Genomic DNA, 23,568 nt, shown 5'->3' on the forward strand with positions numbered 1-23,568 from the left:
AAAAAATATTCAGAATCCATAGAGCAGAAACTGAATCCTTTTACATTTTAGTGCAAATTTTCAGTATTGATTTTCCTACAGGTCCCTAAGAATATTTCCTAAGAATATATTTACAGAGAATAAACAGGATTTCAGCTTTTTTCTAATTTAATTCAGTAGAATTATCAAGAGAGACACTAGAAAGTGTTCAGTTACCTGCCAGGGTAGCTGCTGCAGCTAATCCAGCTGCAGTGTATGGGTCAGTACCTGGAGGAGCAGCACTGATAATGTATGGGTTTGGCACAAAAGCAGCTGGAGCCAAGCCTGCTGAGAATACGCCTGCTACAGTAATAAACAGAATTTAATTATAGCTCACATACTTAGCAAGCATCATTATATTCAAACCAATCAAATCACAAAGCATATCTGTTAAAATCAGAACTGCTTGTACTTTGGGAGTTTCTATAGGAGCAGGTACACCATTACAGAAATCAACACTTCCATCTCTTCTTTCCAGTTCCTTCTTTAATCCCATGCCTCTGATTTATCTCCTATGGATCTACCCACTCTCATATAGAAGTGATTATTCAAAGCAGAATTCACCTTCCCCAACTTCAACTATCTAAAAGTCACTCTAAGTCTTACAATTAAATCTGTATCAGACAAATCATCCAATGTCTTAAGCGAATCAGCCAGATAAGAGAATCACCTGTTAGATACAAATCTCTTTTCACTAACAGAAAAAGAACCTAACCAGATAGTTTAAATCAGGTATCTAGCTTTTACTAAGTCAATTATGAGATGTTAATCTTACTGTCAAGAAACTAAAATTAACCTAAGGATTGTAACTGAAAACAAGAGTCCAACAAAGCATCACTGCCAGGGTTTCTCCTGTTGGTCAGGTTTGTGTGCAGGACACACCAAACTGTTTCTCCTTCCTAACAGGAGGCTTCTAAGTTTCTATTAACATGTGTACCAAAATAATTTGCATTTCAAAGAAGCAAGATATATCTGACTGCTCAGTCAGTGCTATTTAGAAAGTAAGGACTTCTCTGCAGTTTAGAAGGTGAAGACAGGCAGGAGACACCACATCAATCTGTCATGCTCCCAGCTCTATGACTGCATTAGACAGCTACATAACACTGAAAGCTGCCACTTTTAAACCCCAGCTATAGGCTGCTGGATCCCTGTCTGAATAAATCTTAATATCCACCTAAACAAGCCAGTGGAAAAGCTTAACTTCCACCATATTGCAGGAGCTCATGGACACCTGCCTTTAGAGATGCTGCTTCCTACTTCTCTCTGCCCTTCTGATCCTGAGACGGGCAGGAATCTTTAAACCTGCCCCACAGTGTCAGAACTTGAGGAGCTCCCTTCCTTAAACAAGGAACTGACTCCATGTGTGTTCTAACCTCTCTCATCCCAAGCACACAGCCTTCCCCACAGCAGTGAATAAAACTACTGTCTCTGAAGTATAGCCTTGTTAAAACTCCATGTATTTCATTAATTCCCTGAATTACTTTAAAAGCCATTACATAAAAGAATGCTTGCTAAAGAATAATTCCACCACAAAGAAAGGCATCTGCAAGAATAAAGAGCTATCTGTTTAAGGTGTGCCATTAACAAAGAATTAATTAATCAAAGCGAAGAAGGAATTAATCAAAACAAGTTTTATTTCAAAATCCTACTAGATAATGTTTTTAAACTGGCTTATAAAAAATACCAAACTGCAACAGAATAACAGAACTCCATATTTTTGTTATTTTAGTAAATAAAGCTAGTATTTCTATCATTATTTATAGCAAAAAAGCTTTTTTATTTTTTCTCTCATTGAAATTTAACTTCTGTGCTAGAAAATAATTCTTATTTCTTTGTATGCAACCGTTCAAAGTAGGCAAAAATTTACAAAACAGAAAACTTTCTCTAAGGACAGGACAGCCTCATGCAGTCATCCTGAGCAGTTCTCAGGAGAACCACTAAAATGGGCCAATTGATCAGTATCTATTTGACTTACAATACTGAGAGTAAAATGGAAAGGGTATGAAAATAACCCATTTTTGTCAGAGATGCTTGCTGTACTTCACAAAAGACTCACCTATGTGTGGCTGCTGAGCTGCAGCCAGTGCGTATTGCTGTTGCTGGGCTGCTGTTAACTGCTGAACAGTCAGAGCATTAGTCCTCTGGAAAAGCTATTGGAAAAGAAAAAAATATGCATTTCAGTTTCCAAAATTCAGGGCTATCATATACTGTGATTTACTTTACAAAGAAAGAGATTTTAAACTAAACTTCTGTTCTAGTAAATTACTAAATTAGAAAATTATGCACCAATATCCTTCTAGATTAAATATAAATTTATTTGCCTTTGACTAAGTCACAGAGGAAACAAAATTAAATGCATTACAAACTTAAATGACTTACTATCAAGAATAATAAGCTAAATGATCAATCTGACATCTTTTCAAGTCCAATACTAACCTGCTGCTGAGAACTGTAGTCAAAAAGTCCAACAGTAGCCCCTGAAGAGTCCATTTGTACCTGATTGCCAGGGTAGTCAAACTGTAGAGAATCAAGACCAACTTGTTCCATGGCATCTAGATTCTGATTTTCTGGATTTGAAAATTCTTCTACCAGAGGCTTGTGAGCTGTAGGATTGGGAAGTGGACCTAATCCTTCTGTGGTGCTGGGATTGGGGCCCAAACGTTCAGCTACTTCTGTTGGGGAGGCTTGGCGACTTCCAGGGGTACGACTGTGGAGAAGACATTCAAAACAGACCCTTCAGCCTTAAATAAACCTGTCCATGGACAGAGTACAACATCTCTATTTTGAAAGGATCTTTGAACTCAGACTTAAAAATCAGTCTGTCAACCCCCTCTGTTAACAATTTTAGCCAGCATGCATTGATGGCTCAATATAAAGAACACACTGCATTTCAAAGCCTAATTTTATTTATATTTTTAAACTTTAAGACTATACAGCTGTTCAAATCACTGTGAGAAAAACAAACTAATATCTGAGGCTGTTTTGAGTGAAATGGAGTGAACTGCAGTCACCTGCATCTTTTGATAGGACTCTTTATTGCACTTAAGATGCCACAGGTATTATAAAAAAGCATGCTGAAAAGAACTTGAAAGAAAAGAAAGAGGAAATTGCTAAGTGCACCTCATGCAAATAGAGAGAAAGAGACAATAAAACTTTTTGGAAAACACAAACATACAATACAGGAGGTATCTTTCACATCTCAAAAGCAAACAGTACATTTTAAAACTGTAAAATGGACTAATAACTGCCTCATTTAGCATTTGACTAAAACATTTAATTTCCTACACAACTCATTTAATAGACTGCACTACACCAGATGATCAGTCAGGGGAAAAGTGTTTCAAAAAGTGATTCTACTTCAGTTTTCCTAAGAGTAAATATAGCCTGTTGTTCCAGAAAAAGAAAAAAATTTAGGAAGAAAACAACACATAGGTGTTTGATTTCTGTTGACAGTAAGGCTGGAAATGGAGCTGGAAATGTCTGCCTACAGGGAAATATCTGAAGTGAGATGCCAACAGACTTGCATCCCAAGCAGATTTCCAACCTTACACATGGTTAGATTTAGGGAACCTTTCTTCGGAGTAGAACCCCACCTCCTGTGTCATGCAACATTATTTAGACTACAAATTTTTACTGGCAAAATGTAAGTCAGCTTCCAGGAAGGAGCTGTGTGACAGAATCTATGATTTCCTCATAGCATAATTGTGTTGGCTGAACTCAATTATATATTGTTTCTCAGGTAACCTGCAATTTCCAGTTAAGTTAACTTTAGTTGTAAAAACTGGGCTCACCCACAAAATACCATCTTGCAGGGTCAAAATGCATTTATTCTAGCAGAACATTGCCAGACTAGTATGGTACACTGCTAATTCTAACACATAGACACAGCTTTAGTATTTCCTGTTCTCTTCCTTCTTCAGGGCTCCAAACCATCTCTTCATCACTACAGCACAAAATTAATGCAAAGAAATCTGGCAGTATTTATGTATTTGCCAATACGAACTCTAAAGATTGAATAGCTAGAAAGCAGTCCTTTAGTGAGTTCATTCAACAATAATGTACAATCTGTTACTCTGGACAAAACACTGAAGTTTTTTTTTCATGTAACCAACCTAATGATGATCATCTAGAATTTACTGGCTACCATCTAAGCATTCCAACTGGCAACCATGTCTTGCTCAATGTACAAAACTTGAGTTTGAAGCCATTTAATATTCCTTATTTTTCTCAAGTGACATGCAGCATCAACAAAGTGAAGAACAAAAGGAAAAAAAGGCAGTTATTTCAGCGCATAGTTTTAGTGTTAAAAAGCTGTTAAGTACAATAAAAATAAAAGGAGGAGGACAGGACAAAGTTAATACTTCTCTAATATAGGTTGCTCCTTATATTGGTGCTGTTCTGTTGCTATAGTTAAAGTTGTGTCAATACTTCAATTATAAAACTGTTTGGAGGGCTTAATACCACCATTTTACATAACCCATTTCAATTAGATGGGCTTTTTTTTTTTTTTGGTTTTAGCTTTTGCTTTTTTCTTTTTGAGAGGTTTACTGGCTTTGGATGCTGTTTTGCACTTGTATGTTTTTTTTTTTATCATTTCTCTGTTTAAATACAGGAAAGAATATTTCAATATTGAAATAGATACTGCTGAAGAAAAGCAGGGAGAGATTTGTTCTGCATTTTCTACATATAATACAGAAGGTAATGTTTATTGTGCGTTTTGCAGCATGCATCCAAAAGGAGCTAATTTGAGGTAATATGCTTGGTATTATGTGCTTTTCAATAATGTGTCTTGAAAAATAGACTTGGAGAAACCTTCCTTAGCCTCAGGTAAATACATTTTTTAAAAGGGTAGGAAATACATACAGGATTCAAACATGCATTTTAATATACCTGTTCAATTATGAACTAATGAAACCACAACTATTTGGTCATGCTCATGACATTAATAAATTTATGAGCAGCACTCTGATCTTGTTAATTCTTCTGTATGACAGCTAAAAATGCATTACAGTAATCTAAAACCAATGACTAGTCCTTTAAAAATACCCATTTTAAAATGTAGTTTAGTATTAGGAAAAAACATGCTGGTCGTGCTGTCATCTAGTTCACAGTTCAAAAGCTCAAGCTTGGTCCAATTCTTTTGTCCCTAACAACCAAAACACAGCACCATTCTATACTGTAAACAGGTAACATTTAACTTTGTGAATAGGGAAGTACATTGTTTCTCCTTAGTCAAATAAATGGGTTCTAATAAGGACTTCTGTGGGGAAATTGTGTTAGGCTGTGCTTTACACTAGCAAACTTTTAAGGGAAATTAAAATTCTGTAGGACTTACTCTCTACAAAAGCAATCAGATGCAAAAGTTAGAGTATTAAAAAGAAGCAGAGAGAGAAAGTAATTTAGTTGGAAATTACAAGGGTTAAGGCTTTCATCCTTTTAATTCACTTTTTGAAGATACTCATTTACTTTAAATAATTACTATATTACAATGAATTTGTCTCATGAGAAGTGACACACACATTAATGACATCCTAAGAAACACGTGGCACAGTGGGAAAGGGAGGATGTGAGGTAGGAAGAATCAGTCTGCAGCTGGGTAATGTTTAAAGCTGACACACAAACCAGAACTGTAATAATGCCCTTAAGAGACATGCTGGTCTTCTTGAGAAACAGTTAAAAGCTTACTTAAAATCTTTGCAATCGGCATCCATTCCATTTGGCAAACCTCTGCCATTTATTTTAGTAACATCCTCATCATCTCCTTGTTTAAGATCTCTGTTTTTGTCCTCCTCAAATGGAGAAGCCTTGCCTTTCTGATCTCCTTTCTCAGGTCCATCTGTTTCAGCATCTCTAGTGCCCTGAGGAAAAAGAATCTGTTTGATTCTGAATATTGAACAGAACACAATAGGAGCACCACAAGGTGACCTAATTCTACACTACAGTGCACGTAAACAATACAAACAGTTTTCAATGAAATTGCATTTGGTGGGTAACTTGGTCATCAAGTTTCAACCACATGCAATTAATAACTGCCAAAATATGAAAAGGAATGCCAAGATTTATAATGGAAGAGCTAACTCAACCTTAACTATAGCGGTGCTGTTAAAGCAGTAACACTTTGAATTAGATACGTTTTATTTTATACAGTTAAAACATCTAGTACAAAACCAACCCACATGGAAACACAGAATAGGAATATCTATAATAAAGCCCCTCACATATCTTAAAATTAAGCTGTTTGCAATCTTTTCCCTACCTTTATCTAAAGGTGTTAGGAAAATACTTAAGACAGCCATTAAGATTCCCAAACCACCTTCCCTCTTCTGCCCCCTCTAACCAAGGAAGACACAAAGATATCAACTACACTTTTCCTTCTAAGGAAGAGTTTAAACAGGAACATGGACAAACAGAGTAGAAAATAAAACCACATTAAGATAGTATGACCATAGTAGGTTAGGCAAGCTTAGCACACTGCATTACTTACAAAAGCTCCTTTCCTAAACCGGGAATCCAATTTATCAGCTGGAGAGGAACTTAACACATATTCTACCATGCTCACTCCAAGGCCACCACTTTCTGATCGTGGAGACAATACAGCGTTTACTTCACTGTTTCCATGAAAACCTTGTCCAGGCTTTCTCTGTACCATAATAGGTTGGGACATAGAATGGTCTGTTGAAAACAAATAAATCAAACTGTTGTATATTTAAAAATGCAACTTGCTATGTTTTCACATTTCATTAGAGGCAATATTAAACAAAACTAAAATTGAATTAAGATTTCCAAATCCCCGTTTCAAAAAGTGTTACTGGAACACCACTACGAGTGCAGTATACATTCTCACAATTTAAATGAAAGGAAAATGAAATTTAGTACACAATTAAAATTTATAGTATTGATTTACTTTGAAGTAACATTTAAAAAAACATGACTGATTTTTCAATACATATACACAATCACTTACGAGGAGTTCCCCATGCAGTCTCTCTCCACTCATCACCAAGAAATATCCCTTTTTGTCCATCTTTTGCTGAATCATCAGGTTCCCAAAACTTTTTGGCAGGTAAAAGCTGTTCCAAAAGAGAAAATGGTTTTATTTAAAATGTGCTTATAAATGGGCAAAACTATTAAAGAGGATATGCAAGTTATTCATTTTGGATACCAAAGTCAACTTTTCATAAGGGAACATGCACTGCCAAGAATGATCCAACACTTTGAAGTTATGTTCTGTTAGAGAAGCTGATGCTGAATGAAGAGATTCTCAGTAAGACTGAGATTCTCAAGATATGAGGGAAAGATGCGGAATATAAAATCAGCTGTGAAAAAAAAGCTAAAATTAATCCCCCTGTTAAAGCAAGTCATTCCTTTCAGAAACCTCAACTAACACCACCCTCTTTCCACACTGGCTCAAAACCTCGGCCTTCAGCTAATACCATCACAATAATCAGAAACAGCAGCAGTTCACTGTAAAGTTCTGTTCACTTAGAAAGGCATCATGTTCCAAATTTTAGCAAGTGACTAGAACTTATGGTGACAAGTCAACTCCTTTAGATCACAGGGATTTGTTGGTTACCAACATGTGACATTCAAATTTGAAGTGCCAAGCTGAGTGGTGCAGTAGACATGTCTGAGGGACAGGATGCCATCCAGAGGGACTCGGACAGCACTGTGAAGTGGGCCTGTGTGAACCTTATGAAGCTTCATATGGTGAAGCTCAAGATCCTGCATCTGGGTTGGGGCAATTTCCAGTATCAATACAGGCTGGGGAGGAAGGGACTGAGAGCAGCCCTGAGGAGAAGGAATTGAAGGTAACTGGTGGATGAAAAGCTGGACAAGACACAGCAATGTGCACTCACAGCCCAGAAAGTCAACTGTATCCTGGACTGCACCAAAAGAAGCATGGGAGAGGATTCTGCCTCTCTGCTTCACTTCTCTGGGACCCCAGCTGCAGTCCTGCATCCTGCTATGGAGTCCTCAGCACAAGACAGACATGGACCAGCTGGACCACATCCAGAGGTCACCAACATGATCAGAGGGCTGGAGCACCTCTCCTATGAAGACAGCTGAGAGACCTGGGGTTGTTCAGCCTTGACAAGGTGCCAGGGAGATGTTATTGCAGCCTTCCAGTACTTGAAGGGGTCTTTTAAGAAAGATAGGGATGAATTTTTTTAGAAGGGCCTGTAGTGACGGGAGAAGGGGCAATGGTCTTAAACTAAAAGATGGTTAATTCATACTACATAAAAGAAATACATTTTTTAGTGAAGGTAGTGAAACACTGGCACAAGGTCAGGTTGAACAGGGCTCTGAAAAACTTCATCTAGTTGAAGATGTCACTGCTCTCTGTGGGGTGGCTGGAACAGATGACCTTTAAAGGTCAAACCATTCTATGATACCAACAAACTCACTTAGCTCTATGATTTTTTTCATTATTTCTTCTAAAGCAGAATGTTTCAAGTTAGACCAGTATCACTTACTCTACTGTCTTCAAGAACAGACTTGAAGACATTAAGAAGACAACACCACGTGACAGAAGCATGGCACAAATAAAAACACCCCAAATGTCAGAATTCTTTTAACTTTTTTTTTTTTTTTTTTTTAATACTTTTACCTTATTCCTCTAGTTTTTCCCTATGGTAGCAGTAACAAATGCCAAACTCTGGGTATCACATTATCCCTTGAACAGGTAATTAAAAACCCACATTGTCACACTATGTATTACCTAGTTTACAAGGTCCACCAATTGAAATGGCAATTAAAACAACTTGCAAAAGAGTCAGGGAAGAGCTCTGCAGGCAGCACAGTAATCCATTAAATTTGCAAAAGATAAAGTTCAATTAAAATTTTAAAATTTTGTCGGTTTAGAACACCTAATGTAATCTAATAAAGCTTGTAAAATACTCTTGTATAAGCCCTGATGAAACTACTAGCAGGAGTGGGTTTTTTAGGTATTTCTCTATATGGCATAAAAAGAGCTCATTAAAACAGCTTAAAGAAAGTGACAGGACTGTCATCAACAGGATATTAACACTGAAACAGAGGTGATGAGAGCTCCTCTGGAATAACTTAAGGATTGCTGTTTGCTGGTTTTGTGCTGCCCAGAGCTCTTACAAAAAGGAAAATATCTGGACTGCAATTCCTGGGTTCCTATATAAATTCATTAACACAAAATGATTTAGGGTGGATGATGATTAACACCTACACCTCAATAAATCTGCAGGAGTACTACACTTACAACAGTGTTACACTGGTATCACCTGCCCTGACAGAGATGCCCAACATCTCAATACACAGGTAGAGTCATCATCAAGTGTCAGTCCAACATAGATAGGGAGCACCAGGGATACTGAATTTACCCTGAATTTAAGTGATTAAGTTACCCATCAGAGGACAGAAAAACAGATTAATGGAATCTTAAAACAGTGGTTCAACTAAAAGCAAAAGATTTTAAGTTTCAGATCAGCCTATTCAATTTACTCATAATTTTTAGTTTTATATTGTAACAAGCAAGCATTTCATGACATCTGTGAAATCTTCATTGTTAGAAAGAGCCACATTTTATTTTAAATGCAGCCTAAGCCAAGTTCAAGTATGTGTTTTGCTGAGATGAAAGCTCTGAGAAATACAAAAGTGATGCTATAATAAGCTAACACATAATCTTGTCAAATTAAAACAGATCAAGTGATACACTGGCTGTCATAAAATAGGGATCACTTTGAAGTACACTTACTAATTCCACTATCAGACAGGTGTTCAGACAACATAATGTTAAGAACAATATGCAAATTTAGAGCAGGACACACTGTAATACTGGTCTGAATTTCAAAACTCATTTTCAGGATCTCTCTCAGAGGAAAAAGCTGTCTACTAGTGGAAAGCAGCAACACTGCTCAATGGATAAAAGGAGAGGTTGTGTGTGTGCTGGTGTTTGTGGATTTTTTTATGCTTGCTTTTTCATCTTTTGTGGTGTTGGATTTTTTTTTAAACTACATGCTCTCAAACAGATCTACTCAGCTCCTTGTGGTCTTCATGCACACTGGTGCACAGAGTATCTTTAACACAAAACATAATCCACCATCTATACCTCAAGATGCTAATGGTAAACTGTATCCTACTGAAGATCAAGGAGACATACTGAAACAAAGCTAATTAAAAGTTCTACATAAAAGACTCCCTCAAATATTTAAATAAATGCAATTTTTAAGTTTACAATTTTGCACCTCCGTGAGGGGCAGTGATTTAGTTGTACATTTACCTACTTTTGACAGGTGACCAATATGATATACACTGTGCTCTGGTTAAAGGGATGCCTTAGCTATTGGATTGAGCAGCCCCAGCAGCTGTCAGCTGCTGTGGAATTCACTGTGGAATCAAAAAAAAAAAAAAAAAAAAAAAAGAAAAAAAAAGTACTTTTCAGAAGAACAAGTATTTTCCTCTTTAACAGACAAGGAAAAAACCTACTTAATTAGTTCTGCTGAAAGACTTAAACAAGAACTCACTATAAATTAATGAAAGTAGCTAAAATCGTTGTGTTTTGTACTTCGATAACACACATTTTGGTCAATATATCCTGCATTTCATAAAATACAAAAACTTTGCTTACGAAGTTAAATCCAACTCTAGCTCCAAATAATGGAAAAGACTGCCCTGTTTCTTAATCAGCTCTTCCAACAGTAAATAAAATATGTCTTTTTCAGTATCAGCACTGATCCCTGTTAGGTCTCTGCCAAATGAACAAAGTCCTTTTCCATGCATTGATAATAACCAATTATACTAAAGCTGCCTCTTAACCAGCTCTCTGATAAGTAACTGTCTCCATTACTGACTCTTGAATTAAGCATTTTATTTATTTTTAAGATTAGAAGTTAGTCCTACAGAGCCTTCTATAATTTCTCTGAATTAAGTTTTGACACTGTACTTAAAATGAAACCTGTGTGTGCTCTGACCCTGTAAGTTTTTGTAAGATTTAGTTTTATATTCTGTTCAGCAATTAATTTTATGTGTGCCTGTTTTAGGACGCAGTAAAGGTCCTGAAGCCCTCTGTGCTGGCCCTAAAATAGCAAACAGATGCTTAGAGAAGAAAAATAGCACCATGTGTCAGTATTTCTCCAGAATATTACCACGACTTTAAGGGTAGCTGAATCCAAAAGCTTCATCTGTGTTTAACCAAACTACTAAATTTTAGGAGACATTTAGAGAAAGATTCCTGATACTGAGTGATACCAGGCTCTATCTGAATGCAGCTCATATGGATGGCTTAACATGAAGATTTCCCCTATGTATAATTTCCAAAATGTTTTATGATACAATGAAAACAGATTTTATACTATATTCCTTTACATTAGCACATGGAAGAGATACTTGCTTAAGGATTCACTGACAGTCCTGATTTTAGTAATAATGTGAAAAGTAAGCCTCCTGATGTCAAGTACTGGTTTCCAGTTGGGAAAATAGACTAAAAAGGATTAGAAGTAAGAAAAAGAAATTAAATTCAGTTCAGAGAAAAATCTATCCAGACAGAGAAAAGCTAAAATATTGCGACTGGTTCAATTATCAATTGAATTAGATAAATCAAATCATGACCAACAAATTATGAACTAATTTTACCCCAAAGAAAAAACTGCAAAATTTCAAAACAAATCAAGAATTCTAAAATTCAGGGGAAAAAAATTATTTTTAGCTAGATAGAATCAAAGAATTGCTTTGGTTGGAAAAGACCAAGAGATCATCAAAGTCTAACTGTTCACCTAGCACATTGCCAAGTCCACCACTTGCATCCCTAAGCACCACAATGTACACATCTGTTAAATACCTCCAGGAATGGTGACTCTACCACTACCCTGGGCGGCCTGTTCCAGTGACTGACAACCAATTTAATACAGAAATTTCCCCCAATATCTAATCTAAATCTCCACTGGCATAAATTGAGGCCATTTCCTCTTGTTCTATCCCTTGTTACTTGAGAGAAGAGACTCGCACCCACCTTGCTACAACCTCCTTTTAGGTAGCTGTAAGAGAGTGATAATGCCTCCCCTCAGCCTCCTCTTCTCCAGACTAAACAGCCCCAGTTCTCTCAGCTCCTCCTTGTAAGATTTGTGCTCTAGACCCTTCAACAGCTTTGTTGCCCTTCTCTGGACATGCTCCAGCACCTCAATGTCCTTTTTGTAGTGAACGGCCGAAAATTCACAGTATTCAAGGTGCAGCCTCATCAGCACAGAGTACAAGGGGACAATCACCCAGAAAAAAGGATCAGTATTTGGTATCCTTTTACTTCACTACCATGTCTTGCCTGGGCTTGTAATCCTAATGCATGTTCATTAATTTCTGAACAGTTCAGGGAACTGCTTTTGAAGGAGCTAGATCACCTGCCATCCTAAATTTTTTCTCCCTGCATACATTGACTTAAAAACCAAACATACCCGTCAAAAAAAGTCCTTCTTCCCTCTAGCTAGGTTATAAAATATCACTCTTCACCCTGGTAAAAATCTTTTAATAAGTAATTGACAGTAAAAACATAGTAAATTACTACAGATCTCTGTATGGGTATGCCAGCTTCACATTTTCTGAACCCTAACTTTTTTCAGATGCAAGTCTCCTTGGCTTTTCTGAGGTAGTAAAGGATTGTTTCACGGGCTTAGATACACACTGGAAAGAGGACTCGTTACACAGAACTGCAAAACTTTCAAGCCCTGCTGCTTCCCCAGGAGAATCAGGAATCTAGTAAGACTGAAACAGTAACACAGTAGATGAAGGACCACCCCAATATTCTTGCAAAGTACTTAAGAGTTTATCTTCAACTTAGAACAGCAAACTTTGGTTGCCTGAAAGATCACTTTGGTCTCTTAAGAGAAGCTCTTTGCTTTATGTTAAAATATTTAAGAACTCTTAAACTGTATCAACATTTCCAAACAGCCCTCAACAATTACCTCTCCCATTCCCCGAGATTCTAGGGTAAGAGCTTGAAACTCATGATTCATTTCATCCACAGATCGAACCTGCAGAGGGGAAGAAAAAAAAAAGAGGAATCTATTAGTCAAATATATTTTCAAAAGTTGAGTTTGTAGTACTCCACATGATTTTTGACAATTGAAAGGACACAATTTGCTGCTAAAGCTAAGCAGAACATGAGTTTAGATTCCATGAACGGATATAGTTAGTGACTAATTAATGAACCATGCAAACACAATAACATGCCATAAATTCCAAGAGACTTAAAAATTCTCATCTTCATATATCCAGATGGCTATCACCCACTATGGAAACTCAATATTACATTTCACAGAATCAGAGAACTGCCATGTTTGGAAAAGATCAGAGATCACCATGCCCAACCATCAATACCCCCTCCACCCCTAAAGTATCTGTATCACCATGATCACTAGAGCCTGTCCTGAAGCACCTCATCTACATGGTTTCTAAATGCCTCCCAGGATGGTGACTTCACCACCTCCCTGAGCAGCCCATCCCAGTTTCCGACTACTATTTGCAACAAATAAGAATTAAAAAGAAATAAAACGTGAAATTACAGATTTGGACATGCACTATCCTTGGGAAAAGAGATGAGCCACTGCACACAATGTTACTGAGCAGCAAACAAAGAAAAGCTCACCAGCCAGGTCACAAATGCTACTTGCAATGTGTTGCTTTTAAAGCCGAGTAACTGACTGAATTATCACAATTTCTCAAGCTTTATTCCAGGAAATAACACTCTTCCTTCTCTGTGTTGTATGAACGGTACATTACTAAACCAAGAGTTGCTGCTGCAACAAACCAGCTCCTTTGCCACAGCACAGAAACAGAATACATTGGGTGCATTCTGTTCTGAGAAAATGGTTTTCCACAATGAATTTTCAAATCTTAGAAAAATTAAAAAAGGAAATTCAAAATTGTTTCTCCCATTTCATTCTTCCTCTTTCAATGAGATGCAGCGAGATAAAATGGTAAAATTATTCAAGTTCAAAGTAAAATTCAAGATTCCTTCCCAATACCAGTCCCTTGTGGGGTCAATTTCACCTAATACACCCCTCTGTTTACATTAACAAATGAACCAAAATTAAGTTAATCCATACAGCTAGTAACGATGTAAGATCACTTTTCAAAACCCCTCAAATACTGAGCAAAAGAACAATCCTGTGCCTTTAATACTCTGGTGGAAATGACTTGTCCAATTCTGTCTTACCACTGCAGAAGTGCTAATTACCTGTCGATAGATTTTCTATGATCAAAAGTCTGCTCTCAAAATATTGCTATTGCCCCATAATCATCATAAGCCATTAACTTCTGGGGTTGAGTGTCTCCATAATTTTCTTTGGAGTAGGAAATTCCACAGCTCAAAGCAGTTATTTCTCCTCAAATAAATATTTCCTCAGAAGTCAGGATGAATTCTGAAACCAACTCCCAACAAATTAAGTGAGCTACTGAAGAGCAAATTTAGTTTCATAGTGAATTACCAAGGTGAGGGGGGAAGCAGCACCTTGACCTTTTTTCCATTGATGCTGACATTCAGTTCAGTTAGGCTTATTTTATTCTTTTAAAACTGAAACTAGATTTTCCTATACCCTTTAAAAAGACAAAAACATTTTTTAAAAATTAAAAAAAAATAAATCTACACGAAAGACCTTTTTTTTTTTTTTTACTAGCGCCAACAGATAATATATTTGTGCATGCAGTTAAAGTATTATGGCTGTTTTTTCTTGGTTGGTTCTATTTTTGATGGTGGTGGTATTGTGTTTTGGCTTTTTTTTTGTTTGAATGGGTTTTTTGTGCTGCAAGATCTAACACCAAACGCTTCTTTTTCACAATTCAGAAAAGTTCAAAGACATGGCAACACACTTCTAAGTTTCTAAGAAAATGCAATCCAATAATCAGGGCACAGCAAACTCTTTTTTCCCTGAGCATTTCAGAAACTCAAGCTTTTCAAAACTGTATATAAACCTTAGCACTGTGAACACTGATTTTGCTCACTGCCCCCATTCTTATAAACATGAAATTTAAGTTAGTGCTGCCTATAGCTATCAGCAGCAAGAGAAATACAGTCCTTTAGCTGTAGCAAAGAGGGTATCAGTTTCTGTTTCCATCAAAAAGAGCATCCCACAGAATCTTGGCCCCTATCATGAATACTTGTTTCACAGATAAGTTTACAGACTGGAGAAAATTCAGGCAGCAGTAATATCTTCTGCAGACCTGCTTTCTACAGTGCTAGCATCATCACTAGAAAACCCCCAGAACAATGATAGTTAAGCTGTATCTACTACAAATAAAGACATGACCTCTATGCAAAGGAGAAACTTTGGTTAGCATTTTCTCTATTGCCAGGAAGTTTCATTTTCTCTAATTCAGTGCCAGCATTCATCTATTTCACATGCTCCAGAAATAAACATTTAATACATGCTTTTAAAACCTCAACTTCAGAACATTTGAAAATAATATCTCTATTTTTATTCATTCCCTGTCACACAGGCTTACTTTGCAAATCAAAAAAGAACTCTATGAAACACACTGCTCAACATTAACAAATTTTTCCTGGGTTTGGTTGACATCTTTTTTCTTCCTCACAACTACTCTGAAAATTCTTTCTCCATTTACCCCCTACCTGCTTTTGGGATTAGTTTCTAGATCTAATCTTAGGAGCTGAATGGTAATAAGCCTTTCCAAATAAGAGAAGCTGGAAATGGTTCCACACTTTTGATATTCACCAGATCATTACACAGGGCTCCCAAATTATGCAGAAATGGCTACTACACAGCAAAGCTGTCCTTAGGTATAACAATTCCTCACACACTGTTAAATAGACACAGTGGGTTAAGAGTATTCATGAGCTTTTCCTCTTTGACATACCAATATAAGATCCTGATCTTTTCCCCTTCCACAAAAACTGAATACAAGATACCAGCATGTGTTACTTTATTTTTCATCACAGCATTAACAAAAAGATTTCGATGAACTTAAAAAAACAAAATGTTTTTAGTAATGTTTATCCCAAAGTTTATACTTTTTCTCCCTCCACCTGAAATTTACAAAATACTTTCTTAAGATCTAGAAGACTACACAAAAAAACCCCTTCCTTTACTCCATGAAAGCTCCTAGTACTAATAGCAGTTCTTATTTCTACTGTATGTGACTACTACCTCATGCTATGTCTACAAGAGAATCCTCAGAACATGAATTCTGCCATGTTCAACTAATAAATCAAGTCCATGACAGAGCCAGCTACTGATTAATGGGACAGTCACTCCACCCTTTGCCCCAAAGCTTTTACCACTCCCCTTCCAATGAACTTGGTAATCATCAAGTAAAAACTTTGATTCAAAAGCATCTTTCCTTCTTTTACCATGCAGTAGGGTTTCCCCAGATCAGGCAGTCAAACCAGCCAGAACACACCGAGGTGAGACCATGAGATTGACACAGGGAAAACAACAAAAAGAAACTGGTCTGGAGCAAGGTGGAGCAGGAGCATCTCCCTAGCAGCAACTAGATGATAAACCAGTAACCTGAAACCATGTCCTGCCATAACTCAGGACAGAATTCAGGAGTCAGACTTGACTGAATAGTCATCTAGGATTACCACAAGTAACACTGCTTAAAATAATATCCATTACTGGTATCTAGGTACCTAGATCTAGAGAGAAGTTTCTCTACAATAACCCTGATTGCTGCCAGAAGTAAGCTTCCAAGCATTTGCTTGCAAAAGCAAAGATCAGCACCTTCACTGAAAAAAAAAAAGCTGGAGAAAATTAACAACAAATCAACAACAAGAAAGTAAGAGAGACATGAAAGACTTCATTTTGCATGTCAAAAGTGGTTAAACCAGCTAACCAGAAAGTAGTAAAGACACTTTTTCAGCATTCTACATTCTACAAATCTCATCCGTCCCACCCCAGGTGAATACTTTAACCACACTGACAAGAAGAATGATGTATTTTGAAGTTAGAGTACTAGGCCATACATTCAGCACAAGATACCTGGCAGTTATGGTACCATGACTGAAAGAAAAGGAAGCTTTTGTTTGCATTGCAAATACTCAAGCCTTTTTCTTTATCTTGCTTAATGTTTGAACACAAAATACCCTTTCAGTAATTTTCTACAGTGGTGGCTCTGCAGGATCTACCATCTTGTGTGCTACATGCCTATGGCAGAGACTTACTAGCCAGTTTTTTAACTATTATATGAACACTAAAATGGCTGTACTTTAAAATGCAATACATAGTTAAACACTGCCTTGTATAGCCATGCCAGACACTTCACTAAATATACAAGTAGCTCATTTAGCATTTTAGATGGGTATCCAGCAATAAAAATAATATTTTAATACAAAAGAAAACATTAAATGTAAATCTAGTAGAGATTTGTAAGAAAGAGAGTAGTAAGATTTATAAGGGAAATCTGTACAACAAGCCTAAACTGTAAATTCCCAAGACTATATTAGCAAATATTGTAGTTCAGGGTAGGGTAGTATATAGAGATTTCTGCTCTATAAAATTGTGCCAAATAACTTAAAATCTCCTTATTTTTATTGGGAAGCCAGCTGATGTTGTTGCATCCAGATAAAAAAAGCTGCTCAGCAGCTGAGCAGGCAAGTACTGGAGTCACAGCTGAACTAAGTTTTGTATACAAGTTAGTTACAAAATACTAGTGAAAATATTTGTGAAAACAAGGCATTCTTTTATTAAAGCTGCCTTTGGCTAGATGCATCTTCCCATAAGGAAATTCCTTAAGTAACCAATTATAAGGTCTTTCACATGCTTCCACAGATATGCCTTCCAAGGCATAATATCCACCCTCAATAAGTACTTACCAATTCTCACTGAATTAAAGGAAAGTGTTATTTTTGCAGGCAAGTGAGTAATCCTTCAATCCCTATATTTGAGGTTTAACTCATTCCAAGATGGAACTGTACTTTTGCTCCATATGAGCAATAACACTTTCAAATGCTCTAACAAAAATTTAGTTTGACTGTTTAGTTGCTCTGGCTCAGCAATCACTTCTAATCTTAATATTCTTGTGGTTTATTTCCTTGTGAACATTGTATGGTATGACAAAGAAGGAATCTTACCAGTGTTAAAGACACCAACAATAAAAATAATGTCGCCAGAAGATTTCAAGGTAGGCTTTCTGCACCATGTAGCAAGGAGAAAATAAATATATATTCAGCAAAAGCACTGCCCATTCTGCTGACAGGGATAAGTCATTAAGAGGCAAGGTGATCCTAAGAGCTGATACACAACAGTGACCAAGTGGTTTGCTTGCTTTCTTTTCAATAGGAATATGAGTAATCTGGAAGCAAGCATACAGGAAAAAAGAATTTCCTAGGTTTTTATAAAAAGCACGTATATATATATATATATATATATATATATAAAATAAATACATGTATAACATTATGCTGGATAGCATCCCACAAGTCACTGCCAAGTCTGGAAATTACAGATCTACTTGCAACAGACCACAAGCAGCAAGAACAACAGGACACCATCTCCCATGTAGAAAAGCAGATGAAAACGAAGCACATCTTGCCACTTGTTTCAGAGCTACAGGATGCTTCAGTGGCCTAACAAGATTCAGGAATTTTGGGTTTTGCTCCCAGATATGGAATTAAATGTGCACTAAGAAACAGGTAATTGCACTTGTTGCCCATACCGAACATGAACACTTCTATTACAAAAGAAATTTATCTCTTTTTTGCACAGGCCCTCATACCTGTCTTCCCACTCAGTAAATCCAAGCTTCACTCTGAGAGTGGCAGAAGTGTTTATCACAAGTTCTTCTGAACTACTAGCAGGTGTCCTCAAACTCAAGATTACAGTCCCTACATACAATCCCTAAATACTGGAAGAACAACCAGCCTCACATAAGTAACAGTGTGTCTGCAATGAAACCACATTTTATAACTATTTACAACAGCCACACCACTTACTCTGTTTGAAGAGCTAAAGTGACACATTCCAATGTAAATGGGCATACTATTTATACTAAGTAATTTAGCTGGTTTCTCAACAAAGTCTTTTTATCATGTAAGAAATTATCCACTCAAGAGATTTTAAGAAATGTACAGATTTGTGGATCTGTGTAACTGCTGCTGATTACTCAATCCATGTACATGATAAATCATTTATTTAGTTTTAGAAATCTAAATTTTGCTTGTTTAGCTAGTCAGTTAGCATCACCTCCCTACAACAGAATAGTGGGTGCTACTAATGATGTTTAGTGGGATTCATGAAACATTCCTAACCACTGTTGTTCACTGGAACACTTTTAGTGAGCAACTCTGCCACTACCTGCAATTTTAGGTATGCAGCAATCACCTTATTCAGAGCATTTATTTTCATTTTCTTTACTTCTGAATATGGCAGATGCATTTACCATAACATTCATTTTTCGAGGATATAGTTTAAAAACACTAGATTCAAAAGTTATTATACATCAGTAATTTTCCTGCCCACAGGTTTCTAGCATCCTGACTTCTCTCTCACAGTCCAGCACCCCTTGAACAAGCGCTGTTGTTCCTTTTCTCCCCCTCCAGCAGAAAAGAGGAAACCAGGGAATACCAACCCAGCCTGATCTTCTCAAAGTAGGTGCTAAAAGCAGAGACAGAAATGGAACTACTTGGTCCTTAGGCAGTGAACTGAATCACCAGGAGTGCAAAAAAGGAAATCCAGGATTCTGACTCCTCCCTCCACTATGAATAACTCGTTTTTCTGAAGAAAGCTGCTTATAAAACATGCAACTTCTCTGTAGTGCCAGCATAAAAAGCCAGTGAAAAAACCCTAAAATTTCAAATATATGCCACCAGTCTGCTTGAAAATCTATCTTGATCCTTTAGGCCTTTGAACTCCGCATAACCTCAAGGTTAAAAGAAAACAGGCAGAAAACACTAAAGCCTGGGTTTTTTAAAAGTATTTTAAAATAATTGCTGTAGAGAAGCATGTGTGTTTCCAGTTTATCTGGTCTCCAGCAGGGGAATGGACACTTAAAGAAAATGCTGTTATCAATTTCTGCAGCTGTTTTCTAAGGACTCTTTGGACAGAATGTGTATTTAAACTAACCATAGATTTGTACTATTGGCTAAAAGCTGAAGAAAACAGCCAACTGTAAAAAATACCTAAAGAGACCACATCTAATTCAATAAGCCTCATTCGTAATTCAGTAAGACCAGAAGCTTAGCCTTGGATATTAATATCCCCTTAAAAGTTGGCCAGCATAGTCTTTCAAAGGAACTAAAAGAAGTCTAAAATAACACCAAAGACTTTAGACTAATGACAATTCAGCTACTGGTAATAAAGTTGTCTATTTACAATTCAAATTAAAGTAGTAAAAGCTTTGTAACCAAAATTAGTTCAAAAATGGGCATTAGTACAAATTTAAGAGCACTCACATGTAAGGGTAAGCAGCAGTAATTGTGGACCAAAAAAACATGCATTTGAATTACCATCTAACAAAATACTAGAAAGTGATCTTACAAGTTAGATTTCTGATCAGATGTCAAAACTCCAGGTTATTTATTCTCGTCCATAAAATATTCCTTCAAATAATTTAGCCAAATATGTGCTGCTCCCCTGCTTCCCTTCACAGTCTTACCTACCCACCACTGTGCTTCACTCCCTGTGCATTCCAACCTCCCCTATCCACCACAGAGAAAAAGTTTTCACTTAACTTTCCTTCACAAAGATACTTACAGGGCCCTCATCATTCTGACTTTAATGTAAAGGTATTTCAGAACACTAAATGTAGCTCCTCCATGCAAAAAAGCAGTGTCATGCATTTTTGTAAGCCCCAGTTTTAATCACATGGAAAAAAGAAAACTACATTCTAAATGGGCACATCAGAATATTTGGGTAAATATTGACCCAAATTCTAAATTATTTACTTGTTATACTGAAGAACAGAAGAAAACATGGAGCTATTTATTGCAAATGCAAAACACCTAAATCACCATACACAGCCATTTTTTCCCCAAGTTAACTGGTTCCCACCACCTTGTCCTAGATGTCTATGCAAAAACTCTGCCAGAATGCCTTGGGACAAAGCTTTGGGACAAAACACCAGAACCACGTAATAATCATGTCTGGAATGAGGCCTCACTTGTAATCCCACCTAGAACCTGGGGCACACAGGAATAAAATGCAAAGACTCTTCGTTGACTGCCTAAGCAGCCAGCTCAAGTCTCTGGCTCCCATTATTTCAGGCTCCTAGGTACACAAATTCACCTCAGCTGCTGAGCCCACCCTTACCTCCAGAAGCAGTGCTGCCATTCAGATTTATACCACTCTCCCTGCAGTAGAATTCCTCTCAGACTGAAACAGTTCTACCCAGAGCTACTGCTGCACAAGTAGGTAGGGTGATTTATCTATATGTAAATTAAATATATCATACAGTTAACCACACGCTATTTGTTTTGTTGTTGTATCAAATGAGAGTCTCTCTGTGCTAATTGCTGAATATTCACTAAAGTATGAAAGAGTCTGCTTCAAAGAGCTCTCAGTCTAAGCATAAGGCAAATTACAAAGACTGCTACCATGAGAAACTGAATTGGTAATATAAGAATAAAGCAGTCATTCACATCAAGACACTCAACAGTGCATGAGTGCCAGGTATTTGGAGACATAAAGGCAGGTGCAAATGTAGAGACTAACTGAAGAAGTATGTCAGAAAGCATGAAAAAGCTGACAAAAACACAAGCACACTTCTGAATATACTTAATAAAGACACAACCAACGCTGGATTCCAGACAGAGGAGGTAGCAGCTCACAGCCTGATAGCATGAGGTGAGAATTGGTGAAGTACCTCATGAGCTGAAACTATCAACTGCAGTTTCAAATGTTGGTGGAAAAGGCTTTCAGAAACTAAACAGATGCTTCAAAACAGTAAATGTGATTGGAAGGGGTGATTATGGAAAAGAGTCTATGAAGAACAGAAGTCACATGAAATAAACTTGTTTGCACAAGTCAGGTGACTGCAATTACTCTCCTTGTCCTGACAACTGTAACATTAAGATGACTACCCCATGCACATGCTCCAAACTACTAAAAATGCAAATCTGCAAAAATCAATGCTGTAATGTCCTTCTATCTAGGCAAGTGATTTTAATTATACCACAGAAAAATTCTCAGTGCTTTTCCTGCAGGTGAATTACACAAGAACACCTTCCAGCATGTTAAACAATACAGACAAGTGACCTCTTTCCACCTATCTCTGCTGCCAGGCCTGAGAGTCTCACAAGTTCGTAATCAGGTGAGGTCTGAAGTATGCAGGTTACAATGCATTCAGATTTTTAAAATTATTAAAACCTAAAAAATAAAAAATGATTCAACCTTAAAATTAATCTGGAAAACTCATTATATTTGCTTCAAATTCTACTGCATTACTATGGTAAGAAAAATCTCACCAAGAATTTATTAAAGAAGGCTGTTTTAACAGCACATATATTTTCCAAAACAGGAATCAATGTTTTCCCTACCTTCCCCCAAGCCATGATGGAACTCTAGTCTCAGTTTTCTGCCAAGTTTATAAAGCTTGAAAAGTTTTACTCACAAGATTGAGAAGCTGATTAAATCATACAATTGACATGAATTATAATTCATTATAATTTATAGAATTCATAATCTGGGTTTCTAGTTAAGTGAAGTGCTACTGTAATTGAAGAAAATAGCAAAATAAAAAATTAAAACCACGGCAAACAAACAGAAATCTGTTGACTGCAGAAACAAATGATCTTGAGAGCAGCTTCAGATGGATGTTAACTTTACAGAGAGGAGACATCCATCAGCCAAGATACAACAAATACTTCCTTTTTACTTCTAGTCAAGTATTGCATCGTTGCCTAACACATATAAAAGTGTTGGAAGTATCTGTTTATCAAAGTTTTTTTAAAACAGATATACTTAACAATTGTATGTCATTTTTAAACTTCAGTAAAAGTAACAAAGTTATGAAATTAAAAAAAAACCAAACAGGACTGCAAGCTCACTTAGGTTTCTAGTGACAGTTTTAAGTAGGCTATAAAAAGAAAAACTAATGATTCAGGAAATGCAACTCCCACTGTAAAGTCAGGAAACAGAATATTGTTCCCAGTTTGAATGATGAGAATATGTTCATTGTTCCAAGGGATGGCTACATGACTGTGAGATCTCATATGAGAAAATGATTTCCCTATTTGCACTGCACAAACATATTAGCCTATCTTATTTGAACAATAAGCAAAACAACCTTATTGCTGAAAATCAAGACAAAAATTTTGATAGAAACTGTGGATTTTCCTGGAGGCAACAATGTTAAACATTTACACATTTTATTACTTTAATAATATCCACACACTTTCTCATGGCTATATTAATTCTAACAGAACCCCATGGAAGTCACACTGAAACTTGAAAAAAAATAATTATGTAAGAAAGCTTCTCCTCCACACAACGGAAGTGCTAAAAAGCTCCTGAACTCTGTAAAACTCTTCTCTAATCCCCACCACCCCTCAAAAAAAAGAAAAAAAGAGAAAAAATATTTTCCAGCAGCTAGTCACAAAACTTTTCCAAATGTTTGTAAATTCTGGCACAAATGAGT

At 36.7% G+C, this 23,568-nt stretch overlaps 1 protein-coding gene across 9 annotated transcripts in view; it reads right to left on the minus strand.

Annotated features, from left to right (window-relative positions):
- PUM2 (pumilio RNA binding family member 2) overlaps window positions 1–23,568 on the minus strand; it is a 67,244-nt gene that overhangs the window by 33,170 nt on the left and 10,506 nt on the right. For 6 of the 9 annotated variants that reach the window (XM_071742011.1, XM_071742008.1, XM_071742012.1 and 3 more), the window contains exons 2-8: window positions 12,942–13,010; window positions 6,983–7,088; window positions 6,503–6,690; window positions 5,704–5,876; window positions 2,455–2,725; window positions 2,075–2,168; window positions 196–321 (exon numbers count right to left, since the gene is read on the minus strand). In XM_071742011.1, the coding sequence (XP_071598112.1) occupies window positions 196–321; window positions 2,075–2,168; window positions 2,455–2,725; window positions 5,704–5,876; window positions 6,503–6,690; window positions 6,983–7,088; window positions 12,942–13,010 (1,027 nt within the window). The remainder of the gene's footprint in view (window positions 1–195; window positions 322–2,074; window positions 2,169–2,454; window positions 2,726–5,703; window positions 5,877–6,502; window positions 6,691–6,982; window positions 7,089–12,941; window positions 13,011–23,568) is intronic. The other 3 variants (XM_071742007.1, XM_071742013.1, XM_071742009.1) reach the window with 1 other exon arrangement.

Source organism: Heliangelus exortis, chromosome 3, assembly GCF_036169615.1.
Source record: "Heliangelus exortis chromosome 3, bHelExo1.hap1, whole genome shotgun sequence".
Taxonomy (NCBI): domain Eukaryota; kingdom Metazoa; phylum Chordata; class Aves; order Apodiformes; family Trochilidae; genus Heliangelus; species Heliangelus exortis.